This window comes from Ctenocephalides felis, unplaced genomic scaffold (assembly GCF_003426905.1).
Source record: "Ctenocephalides felis isolate EL2017-DRISC unplaced genomic scaffold, ASM342690v1 CF-g0.4_SCAFFOLD_00779, whole genome shotgun sequence".
Classification (NCBI taxonomy): domain Eukaryota; kingdom Metazoa; phylum Arthropoda; class Insecta; order Siphonaptera; family Pulicidae; genus Ctenocephalides; species Ctenocephalides felis.
The window spans coordinates 35,910-48,948 of NW_020536933.1; the positions used below are offsets into that span (position 1 = coordinate 35,910).

General features: G+C 27.8%; 2 protein-coding genes across 2 annotated transcripts; both read left to right on the forward strand.

The window, feature by feature from the left end:
- The first annotated feature begins 1,292 nt into the window (after positions 1-1,292).
- LOC113369392 lies at positions 1,293-5,060 on the forward strand. Its single transcript, XM_026610154.1, has 4 exons — positions 1,293-1,590; positions 1,687-1,737; positions 4,224-4,340; positions 4,400-5,060. The coding sequence occupies exons 1-4, from the start codon at positions 1,481-1,483 to the stop codon at positions 5,019-5,021; spliced, it is 900 nt and encodes a 299-aa protein (XP_026465939.1). The 5' UTR covers positions 1,293-1,480; the 3' UTR covers positions 5,022-5,060.
- Positions 5,061-7,880: 2,820 nt separating this feature from the next.
- LOC113369383 lies at positions 7,881-9,899 on the forward strand. The gene is made up of 4 exons (XM_026610146.1): positions 7,881-8,392; positions 8,844-9,008; positions 9,570-9,735; positions 9,853-9,899. The coding sequence occupies exons 1-4, from the start codon at positions 8,075-8,077 to the stop codon at positions 9,897-9,899; spliced, it is 696 nt and encodes a 231-aa protein (XP_026465931.1). The 5' UTR covers positions 7,881-8,074.
- The last annotated feature ends 3,140 nt before the right edge of the window (positions 9,900-13,039 follow it).

A 13,039-nucleotide genomic window follows, 5' to 3' on the forward strand; every position in this document is an offset into this window, starting at 1 on the left:
ACATTCCCACCTCACTTGACACAGACATAGCCTCATTTGCTGACGATATTTGCATTCTTTCAAAACATGAAAATCCCACAACTGCTTCAGAGCAACTTCAAAGTCACTTAACATCAATAGAAAAATGGTACAAACTGTGGAGGCTAGAGATCAACAGCCAGAAATCATCCCACATCACTTTTACACTCAAACACGAGACATGTCCACCTGTAACTGTGAATGAAATAGAAGTCCCTCAGGTGGAACACGTAAAGTATCTGGGCATGCATCTAGACCGCAAACTGAATTGGAAAATTCACATAAAAAAGAAAAGACAACAGCTTGAGGAAAAGTTACGAGAACTATACTGGTTAATGGGTAGGAGATCCCATCTTTCTGTACACAACAAATTACTAGTATACAAAGTTGTACTTAAGCCGATTTGGACATATGGCATAGCACTTTGGGGTACTACATCTAAAAGTAATACTAACATCATTCAAAGGTTTCAGAACAAAGTTCTTAGGATCGTTTTAGGCGCCCCAAAATATACTCCCACCTGGCTGATCCATGATGACACACATATGCGCAGTGTAGCCGAGGAAGTTAAAAGATTCGCTGTTAACCACAAAGACAGAGTGGAAGAACACCCAAATGAGTTGGCCAACGCACTGCTATCCACAAACACAACACGAAGACTTAAAAGAAAAATATTTAGTGATTTAATTAGATTGTAATTACTCGTGTCACACTATTAATTCCTATAAAGGAAAAATGCAACTGTGTATTTTTCACTATTTATATATCGATGTCATTTTTACATATAATTGCCAAAAGATTTACTTAATGTCTATGTAGGACAGTTGTAAATATATTGTTGAATAAAAAAAAAAAAAAAAAAAACATATATATCTGTTTAAAAGGTTTCTATTGAAATTCGAATTAATTTAGAGCAAGGCTTCTTAAACGTTTGTTCTTCGCGACCCCATTTATTAGTTTCTTGACGATCCATAAAAAAAAGATATATATTTTCAGATAATTTATTTATTTGGTAATAATGCATGTATATATGAAAATATATAGGTAATTTTAGAATTGGTTGTAAAACATACAAAAATCTAGACCTGATGTTGTAAAATGATATAAACATTTGGCATTAAAATTTTTCGCGATCCCATTTTGAGTACATATTATATTCTCAATTGTTTTATGGACGTTGATCGAAGTTTGAACCGATTGAACGGCGGCTTAGGGGGGGTCCATAGGAATACATTAAATTCTAATATTGTCTAGGCCAATAACTTACTACAGAAGCCGCCGGTGACGCTAGTTGATTCATATTATGTTGTGTTGTTGTTAACCTTAAAATCGTCAATCATAGTGTCTAATTTTCCTTTTCTATCCATTATTCAAATAATAGTATAGTCTGATTATTTCATTCAGGCAATGCGATTTATTCTTATGCTATCAAGCTATCTTATTTCAGTTTCAAGTAAAAAATATGGAAACTCCTGTTTTAAGTAAGAAGCAGCAAAGGAAAGCTTTGACTGATAAGAAAAATCAACCTAAAAGTATACGAAACTTTCTTGCGCCAGCATTTGAGCCGAATTGGTAAGATTTTTCTACAGAAGTGTACCTTTTAATCATATGAACATAAAACTATTTTATTCGATTTTGAAATAAATTCAATAACTATTTATTGATCAGGTCTCGTATAAATAACAAAGATGAGGAACTGTTGCTGGAAGCACTAGGATTGTGAGTAATATTTTATATATGATTTTAATGACAGTCAATCAAAAGCTTTATACAGAACTGAATTAATTGCATTATGATGTTTTGTTTGCCTATATTTATTAAACAATAATGAAATCATTTGTAACAGACAATTGGTGAGCTTGCTAAAGTACATATTATTAATTTATATACAGTAGAACCTCGATTATCCGGACCTCAGTTATAAGGAATTGAGATTATCCAGACTATTAACCGCAACAGAGTTATATGTATGTACATACCTACAATTTGAATTTTTGCACGATTTATGCTGCAGTTTAGTATATGTATGTAATGTAATCTAAGAAAATATATATGTACATACATAAGGAATTGTTAATTTATTATTAAACATTGATTTTCGTTGATATCTATGTATGTATTTAATATTTTTGATGAATACACATCATAATTCTTCATGCATTTGATTATCCGGATGCCTATCGACAACAATTAGTCCGCTTAATTGAGGTTCTACTGTATATATATATATATATATATATATATATATATATATATTTAAATTTACATTTGACATATTTCATATTTACAAATTACTGTGAAATCGATCTGTGTCAAAAATCAAATTTTATAAGGACAATTTGCAAAGGAAATATTCACGCTATTGTATTCTAAACAATGAAACTATTCCTAAATACCTCATCATGAAACATGTCAAAATGTTACCAAGGAAAAGAGAACGTAATATCGTGGAAGAATAAAAAACCATTACCAGTTTGCCAAATGGGGTATAGCACATTACATATATATATATATAATTTAACATTGACATATGTATGAACAGTCTAATAATCAGACTTTATTGAAAGAAAAAGCGTGGATTTCTTTAAGAAATTAATCTTAACTAAAATTAAATGTAAAAACTATATGTAGAGTTTGAAAAAATACAAGTGAAAAAGTAAAAAGTACTTACAATTTGTTTATCCTATTTTATTTTTATTTTTATTTACATATATACATTATTTTCATATCTCAGTCAGACAGAGGTGCCTGGTATGAGAGATTATGAAAAACAGTTTTCATATAATATTTACATTTCATTTGACTATAATATCTATTTCATTAATATAATATCTATATATAACTCTTCAGTCTTCTTTTTCTTCAATTTCCATATAGTACTTCTTTATTTTTCTTTTAAAATTATCATTATCATTGGTCATCTTAATATAGTCTGGCAATTCGTTATATATTTTGGTAGCACTCCATATGACATTTTCTCTCAAATTCTTTTTTCTATTGCGTTCAATGTGAAAATTGTTGTGTTGTCTCGTGTAGTGTTCATGTATATCTTGATTTGTGTCTATTGTTGCACTTGTTTTAATTCGGTTAAATTTCATTTTGTGTATTAGTTTGCATTTCTCTATTTTAATTATGTTATTTAGTGAATGATTATTTGTTTCTCTCTGCAAGTATTTGGTGGGTGTTAGATGTGGTAAATTATATGCTATTTTTATGGCTTTATTCATTATTCTCTGTATGTCATTTAGGTTTGCTTTAGTTGTTTGGCTCCATGTTGTTATGCCATATAAAATTATAGGTATTATTTGCGTTTTAAGAATTAGTATTTTATTTTTTTTGCCGAAAGAGTGGATCCTAATATTAAAAACCTCATAACATTAGTCCATGTTGTGAGGAGATGGTGATATGCTTTTAATATAAATATTAAAATTGCTGTATTTATAATAATGTTACACGAGTTTACTTGTGTGAGCTAGAGATATAATAAAACTACGTTTTTTTTTTAATATAATTTTACCAAGATTCTGACTGGATGTTTTGGCATATTTTTTACTGCTTTGTAACAAATTTGGAAATCAAATCCAGAAATAGATGTTTGTATTTTTGTTTTGTTACTCTTTACTTTGTTTATTACTGTCTTGTTATAAATGTTTATGAAAGATCCTTTATGAATTCTTGTTTGAATAAATTTTCTTTGAAATAATGTAAGTATAATCAGTCTAAAATAGTCTATATGTATTAATATGTTGTTTAAGCATAGTTTCAAATTGTTTGAATTGTTTTTATGTTATTGAAGTCATTTTAATAAATTTTGATTTGTTCCAAGAATATAAATTGAATCGCTGTCTAAAGATTAGTTTAGATTTCTTGTTAAAGATTTCTAAGAATGAAAGCAGCTTTTGTTTATGTAACAATAGTGTTATTCGTGCTGAAGTTGTTGACTAATCGTAGTCCTGATTTATAAAATACTATTTTCCATGAAAAATTAAGTTTTTTATAGGTACATTATGAAATTAATTAGGTTCAAATGTAAGAGTTGTATGTACTTTTTACTTTTTTACTCTGCTCTGTTCTATTTTAGTTTTTAAATTTAATTTTGGTTTCTTATCATTTATTATATATATATATATATATATATATATATATATATATATATATAAACTGATTACAATATTTACAAACCGAGTATGATTTTACTTATATAGGTTTTTTTCAAAAATAAATGAATCAAAATGTATATTTCCAAGGCTGAAAAAAAGCAAAGCAAAAGAAAATGGGAAAGTTAATCAAGAGTCAGAAAAAGCAGTTGTTCACGACAAACAGTAAGCTCAGAATTTCAGCAATCTTTCATTTAGTTTTGATAAAAATATTAATTTTGCAGGAAGAAAATTAAATTTGGGTTGAATGAAGTAATTCGTTGCATTCAGAAATCTGAACCGACATGTATTCTTGTGTCAGGAAGTGCAGGCGTTTCAAACATCACCAATCATATCTGCCTATTAGCGTCTTTAAAAAACATACCTTTTCTTGTTGTAAATAATTTTGAAAACAGTATATGCAGTTACATTGGTTTTAAAGCCTTAGTAACTGCTTTCACATATAACGTTGATGATGAATGTTTCAAACACTTGTGGGATACTGTTGCAGATATTTTTAAACGGTATTGTACTCCAAATACCAAATGGGAAAAGCAATTTGATAAGCCAGATGATCAGAAAATTGCAAGCAATCAAGTACAAGGTCAAGAAAACTGTATGGAAGCAATTCATTTAACAAGGGTATCTAATACAACCAGAGTCTTTGTACCAGTACAACATGGTGATGCCAATATGATATCAAAATCAAATTTAGAAGACTTTATTATTATTAATAGTGACAATAAATCAAAAATAATAAATGTCAAACATAAAAGTGATTTATCTGCAAGTAGTGTTAAAAGTGTTGAAAAGATAAGATACGTACCATTAAAAATAAAAAGGATTACAGGAAAGAAAAAACATTGATGCATGATATAACATCAGTAATTTATGTGAAAATCTAAATAATAAATGCTATTTTATTTTTAATACTAGTTTACTTTTTAGTGAGTTTCATAATCATTTTCTATTTAGTATCATATGCAATATAGTCATTGTCTATTATTTATTATATTGTCTAGGGCCATTGTGTACAAATATTATAAACAGTTTACACAATAAAAGCTTTGCATTCTATGAATTTGATTCTGCTGTGTAGATTATCAGAAAAACATTCCATAAAATATTAATCGTCCAAAAATCGAAAATGTTTAGACGTTTCTGAGCATTTTGCATACCTTAGAAAAAAATGGATATATGCATGTGTGTGTAGTTTATGTGTATGTATGAATACGAATATGAATTTTCGGGAGTACCGCTCAACCGATTTGGATGATACTAAAACATTTGATTCCTACTTGTGAGGAGACGTGCTGATTAGTTTTTGGCAAAGACATGTTTAGCCGTTTTAGAGATACGGAGCAAATAATGCAGAAAATGGAAATTGAATTTTTGAGAGAACAGACTATCCGATTTGGATGGGAAGACGTGGTGATTTGGTAAAGGCAGGCCCAGCCGTTTTAGAGATACAGGGCTAAAAGTGTAAAAAATGACAGTTCTTGAAGAAACAAACCATCTGCTTCGAATGATTAAAAAAACATTTTGTTTTGAAGAAATGATTTTGGGAAAAGCAAACAAATTTTTATTTTTTTATACTCATTTTTTTTTAAATATTGAAAATGATTCGGATTTTAATTTTAATTCTAGCTAAAATTCTGAAGCTGACTTATATACTTGATATAAATAATTTCAACTTGGCAATTCAGTTTATATAATTCTTCATGGCTTTATTACGTTTTGTGGTTTACTGGGATGATATGAGCTCCTTCATTCTAACTCCGCTTCATTAAGTTTTGTTTGCTTACTTTTCTACTAAACACATATGAAAGCGTTCAGTCCAAATTATAAGCTCTTACATTTTGTCTATAAATACGATTGATGAAGTTACAGTATTTATAATAATATTTATTTATAATAATATTTAAAACCATTTAATATTTTATTGCGGTACGAGAAGCTCCAGCGATTTACCTCAAGCCACGATGCCGTGCACCACTAGTTAGACCTTTCATTATTTTATTTATTTATTTACATATATACATTATTTTCATATCTCAGTCAGACAGAGGTGCCTGGTATGAGAGATTATGAAAAACAGTTTTCATATAATATTTACATTTCATTTGACTATAATATCTATTTCATTAATATAATATCTATATATAACTCTTCAGTCTTCTTTTTCTTCAATTTCCATATAGTACTTCTTTATTTTTCTTTTAAAATTATCATTATCATTGGTCATCTTAATATAGTCTGGCAATTCGTTATATATTTTGGTAGCACTCCATATGACATTTTCTCTCAAATTCTTTTTTCTATTGCGTTCAATGTGAAAATTGTTGTGTTGTCTCGTGTAGTGTTCATGTATATCTTGATTTGTGTCTATTGTTGCACTTGTTTTAATTCGGTTAAATTTCATTTTGTGTATTAGTTTGCATTTCTCTATTTTAATTATGTTATTTAGTGAATGATTATTTGTTTCTCTCTGCAAGTATTTGGTGGGTGTTAGATGTGGTAAATTATATGCTATTTTTATGGCTTTATTCATTATTCTCTGTATGTCATTTAGGTTTGCTTTAGTTGTTTGGCTCCATGTTGTTATGCCATATAAAATTATAGGTATTATTTGCGTTTTAAGAATTAGTATTTTATTTTTTTTGCCGAAAGAGTGGATCCTTTTCAATGCCCCTGTTAATGTTCCTATCTTTCTTTTTATTTTGTTTATATGGTCTGTCCATGTCAGTTTTTCATTTATTATCAGTCCTAAGTATTTTATGCTTTCCACTTCCTCTATTGCTCTATTATTTACTTCAATTTTTAGTTTAGTGTTCTCAGTATTTTTTCTATGTTTGAAATATATGTATTTTGTTTTATCTATGTTAATTGTTAGTTTATTTTCAGTTAGCCACTCGGTGTATATTTTCATGTCCGTGTTTATAATATCTTCGAGTCTTTTTTTATCCTTATCCGCATATACTATCGCTGTATCGTCTGCATATAATATGTATCTTCCCTTTAATTTTGCGTCTTTAAGGTTATTGGTGTATAATAGATACAATAAAGGTCCTAATACAGAACCTTGTGGAACTCCACAGGTTATGTTACATCCTCCACTTGTGAAATTTCCCACCTTCGTCCTTACCACTCTTTTCATGAGGAAATCTTTGATAATGCTGTAAGACAAACCCTCTACACCCAAATCTATTAGTTTATTGAGTAATATGCCATGATCTACTGTATCAAAAGCTTTTTGTAAATCAATAAACATTGCAACTGTGTGCATATTTTCCTCAAGGTGCTGACTGATGGTATTAGTCAAATCTATTAGGGCACCTTGTGTATTTGATGAAGGGAGGAAACCATATTGATTTTTGTCAATTTTTTGAATGAGAAAATCAAGTAATCTTTTTTTTATTACTTTTTCATATATCTTGGAGAATGTGTTTGTTATTGTTATAGGTCTGTAGTTATTTGGATCTGTTTTGTTTCCTGTTTTGAAAATTGGTTTTATTAGCTATTTATCTTGTACAAAATTGAATATGTACCACTTAAACTTAATATATCACAAAACAAATTTTAATAAGTCACATTCAAAATAGTTGTGTCCGTTCATACACTGCTTGTCCTGCATTTATACCAACATTTGAAAATTAAAATCTATCGCATTTGTTATCAAACTGTCAAAAAATTTCGCGGGTTTTGTATAGAATTGTTATTGCTTATTGTGTATTTTATATAATTAGATGTTTTATTATTTTTATTTATAAAGACTGATATTAATTGATTAATTAATAATCTATCTAAATAAAGAGATAGCGTATCGAAAGTTTGTTAACAGTAATGGTTCAGTTAATTGTCAAGTGTTTTAATTTAACAGATTACTTAATGTTATATTAGGAGAAATCTGTATATTTAAGATGCAGTCTAGATCATCGAAAGGAAATTTAAGCAAGCCTAATTACGGATTGCGTAAAAGGAAATATAAAGGAACGGCTAAGGATGAAGAAACTCTTGAATGTTCAGATAAAGCAACTCAAGTGGTTAGTGATCTTGAGAATATAGAAAATAATTTTCAGATAGCCGATGGAAATAATCCTATAATTCAGTTCAAATATGATTTAAAGAAAGTTTTAACTGACTCCAATCACAATTTAGAAAAATGGTTGGATTTGGACTCATTACCATATTGTCTAATGAATTTAAACAAATGCATGCAAAACCATGCATATAAAAATGTAAGTGCAAGATATTCTACACTGTATATTATATTCTACACTGTATGTTATATGTTATTTATGTTATAACATAGTGTAAAGTATGTTGGTTCTATGGCCAAACGTTTGAACAATTTGAATTATGTTTATACCTGATCATTCTTTGGTTGTGTCGAAGTAATTTTTCTAACTAGTTGCCAGTTGCTCTCAGTTCTTCTGTTTTTTTATAACATAACTAATAACTTTGAATCACAAAAATTATTCTTTGTCTTATAGAAATCTACAAAATATATATTTTTATTTTTGATAGAATAGGCCTGTAGACTAGTACAACATATTTATTTTTTATGCATTTTGATTTATTAATCCATTGCAAAATTTTACTAAATATATCATGAATAAGGTGTAATACTTCTAATGTATGTTTATATTTTTTGTTTTTTATCTTTTAATTTAAATTAATTTGTTGCAGAATTTTTCTAAATATGTTATTAGTCAAGAATTAAGTGTAATGCTTTTATTGTATATTAAAAACAAAGAGTATCTGGAGGCTTGCAAATACCTGCAATTTTGCATTACAGTAGTATGTAAAATTCCTAATGAATCTACATTAATTGAATTTCTGAAAATAATCATGGTAAGATATAATGTTATCAAATAATTGCATATTGATGCCTAAAAATCTTAATTAATCATAGTAATATGGGAATTTGTTCATAGTGAAAAGTGGAATCATCTTTTTCTCACTGACATATAGATTTTCTACTAAATTTATTTCAAGTAATCAAGACTATATTAAAATAGTTCTTTATTTTAATATATTTCATTTTTGTAGTATATAATTTTATAGTATTTAGAAGTATATAAGTAAAAGATATTTTTTAAAGTATATTTAAAGAGGAAAATTATTTAAATTATTACAAAAGTTAATGAAATGTATCTATACTAATTTAGTCTATAGAGCAAAATCCGTCTAATAACAATCAATTATTAATATTGGATTTGCATTCAGTTTATATTCACAGTGTAATGCGCTTTCAACTATTATAACTTGCTAAAACATCTCATTTGTAATATTCTTTTAATATAGTGTTAAAGCATATAAAAGTTAATAAACATGAATATCAAAATTATCATGAGTTCAATTCTAAATTATTATTCTTTGTATTGCATATAAGGTTTTAATTATTATTTCCAGGATATCCATAACTCTGAAGATGATAGAGACTTACATATTTTTATATTAAAAATGATTGAAGATTGCTTTATAACTTTATTTGCTTTATATCCTTCACATATAAAATATATGAGACAATATTATAAAAGACTACTTACCATGCCGCTTCAAAATTGTAAACACAAAGGTAAGGTTTTTGTGAGTATTTTGAAGTTTTATTTGAATAAATTAATAGTAAAAAACTCTAGGTTTATTTACTCTAATTTCAATTTTTGTATGATAAGTTCTTTTAATAATAATTCAGATCATGAAAACTATGAAAGTTTCAATGGAATTTTTTTTACTGCATAAATCGTCTGGAAAGTGAATTACTTGCCATTAATATTTCTCAAAGATCAGAAGTGAATAATGTAAAAACACTTAACAATAATGAAAGTGATAGTATTGCTCTAAGTTTTGCTTTTAATGAAAGTGAGCTTTTCGACCATTATGATGATTTATCAAGGGAAGAAAAACTGTCCAGACTTTATTTACTATTACAAATAATAGTTAAATATTCGAAGATGATTTAGCATTCAGGATACTTGTGTAAGTATAATAATATATCAAATAACTTATAAATAATATTACATGATAATAAATTGTTGAAAGGTATAATAAAGAGAAGAACATTGCACATAAATTAATTATTTCAAATGTTATATGGGGTAAAGAAAGTATATTGAATTATGGATTCATGAAACCGTGTATCAGAAAAATAATTAAGATACTCATCTTGTCTGTTCGTAATTGTAGAAAGAAATCAGAGTGCGCCACAGTTTCGGTGAGTATACATCATACTTGTGAACAATGCATGTAGTGTATAATTGTTTTAAAATATTTGATTTCATAATATGTTAACAATTGGTTAATAAATTGAATTGAATAAATAAATATGTAGAGGTAACATCAGATCTGTTTTGTGCTTCTAATAATATTTTTGCTTTATTTTCTTGTATGAATAATAGCTACTGTTGTATGTAAATGTTCATAACTGTTGATAGCTGTTGTTGCAATATTTTTTTAAGATATTTGTATAGATACAGTTTACAATTTTACGTATTATTCAAGGGTATATTTCTATTCAAGGGTAATCTGTTGATTAGTTTTTGACTAACATCCACCCGCTTAAGAGATACAGAGCTAAAAATTACAGTTTGTGAGAAAACGTTTAAATAAACATTTTACTTGTGTTGACGGAATGAAGAATGATTTATATTTTTGCAAAGGCAGGTCCGGCAGTTTTGGAGTTGCAGGAAAAACGTAAAAAAAAAATCTGAAATGATAATTTAGATCATTTTATGATTTATATATACATAAAATATTGATACTCAGATGACAGGTATACAAGGGGACTGATAGACAGATAAACAAGTAGGGAAATTATAAGGTAGAAAGGCAGGCAGAGAGAAAGCTACACAGGTAGAAAGTAGAAGAGTAGGCAAGTCAACTAGAAGGCAGGTAGATAGGTTAACAAGTACAAAAGTAGATAAGTTGAAACTTAGACTGGTAGACTAGACCCTTGGACAGATAAACAGATTTAATATTTATTGATTAAATCGATTATTTACACATTCTGGTAAGATCATGCAACTTGCCTTAAGGCAAAATGCCACTTACATGTAGTTTACCTTTGAATCAAGGTTTCGATGTTGTTCATCTGTTGCCTTTCACAAAGTAAGTGTTTGGCTTATTAATGACTTGAAACTACAATTTTACTAGGCTTTTGTCTTATGTAAGTTCCTCCTCACACTTTCAATAATATATACTTTATCTTTGGTTGTTAATTTATATTTTTGTTGGCAATTGTTTGCTTATATTTAAGTTGTTATAAAGAAATTTGTATTATGTTAGATATATTATATTTACATATGCCTACACTTGGAGGTCTTCACTGCAATGCAATTAATTAACTAATTACAGTTTAGTAGGAACTTAATTATCCGGCCTCAGTTATACGGATTCGTGATATCTAGACTACCAACAGCGACCAATTTATGTATGCAAATTAAACTTATTACCTACTTATTTGATGATTACCAAATATATTTAAACACATTATTCGTGCATATGTACCTTCAATTTTTATTTCAATTAATGCTAAAATATGTATGTACATACATAAGTAAGTGTTAATTTTTAATAAAGAGATTGTTTTTTATTGATTTCTAATTATAATTTCTTATGTTTCATAACATATACAATATTCTTCATACATTCGAATGCCTATCAACAACAATTAGTTTAGGTAATCAGGTTTCTACTGTATGTGCTTGTATAAACTTATGCAGAATATATAATAATTACTATGCTATATAATTACATAAGCTTCTATTTTTCCAGAGGCTGCTGGGCATTATAGCACATGTGCTGCATTTAATGTCTAATAATAGAAAAAACCTATTCTTAAGTATTGGAATGCAGTTGAATATCTTAGCTATTGAAATATTCACCTCCATACAAGGTAAGTTCTGTAATATTTTTTAATTCATCTATATATTATTCAATGACAGTAATATATAATTTAATATATCAACCAACAATTTTAGTCCAAACAAAAACACACCTCACACATCTCTCTTTATATTGAATTATATTATATTATATTATATTTGATGTTGAGATATATGAGTAAGTTCTTATAGGGAGATACATCAAAGAAAAAAACAAAGATTTATAATTACAGTAGAATCTCTAACCGAGAACTGGTGTCGATAGGCATTCGGATATCGAAAATCCGAATAATCGAAGATATGAAAATAATTATTAAAATTAACAAATACATACATAGATATATAAGAAAATCAAATGTTATTAAGAAGTTAACACTTCCTTATTTATGTACACACATAGTTTCTTAGATTACATTATACAAATACTAAACTGCAGCATTATTCATGCAAAAATTTGGATTGTAGGTATGTACATACATATAGTTAGTCGCGTTTGACAGTCCGGAATCGCAAATCCGTACAACCGAGGGCCGGGGTAAACGGGGTTCTACAGTAATCTTTAATTTGAATGTCAAAACGTTTGGAATTAAAGATTAAATAATAGATCTTTGATTTTTCTTTGATGTATCGCCCTATAAGAACTTACTCATATATTACTTACTCATATACATATAAGGCTTGATTTGAATGAATCACTTGATTCGACATGGCACATCATTAATATGTGTATTTGAATAGTCTTGAATTTGATGTTAATATATTTTATTGAGTTTAAAGTTGGGCGTTACATCAATAAAAATAGTATGAGAGTTTTTAGAAATTATTTAAAATCCATACGTTTTGGCGAGCATCCTGGCCTTCAATCAGTGGCAATCAATATAACTCTAAAAATTAAAACTAAATAAATAATATGTAAGAAATTTCATAGTAAAATATAATAAAAAAAAACAATTTTGTATCCTAATATAACAGATAAAAACACTATTGCTTCATGGTATG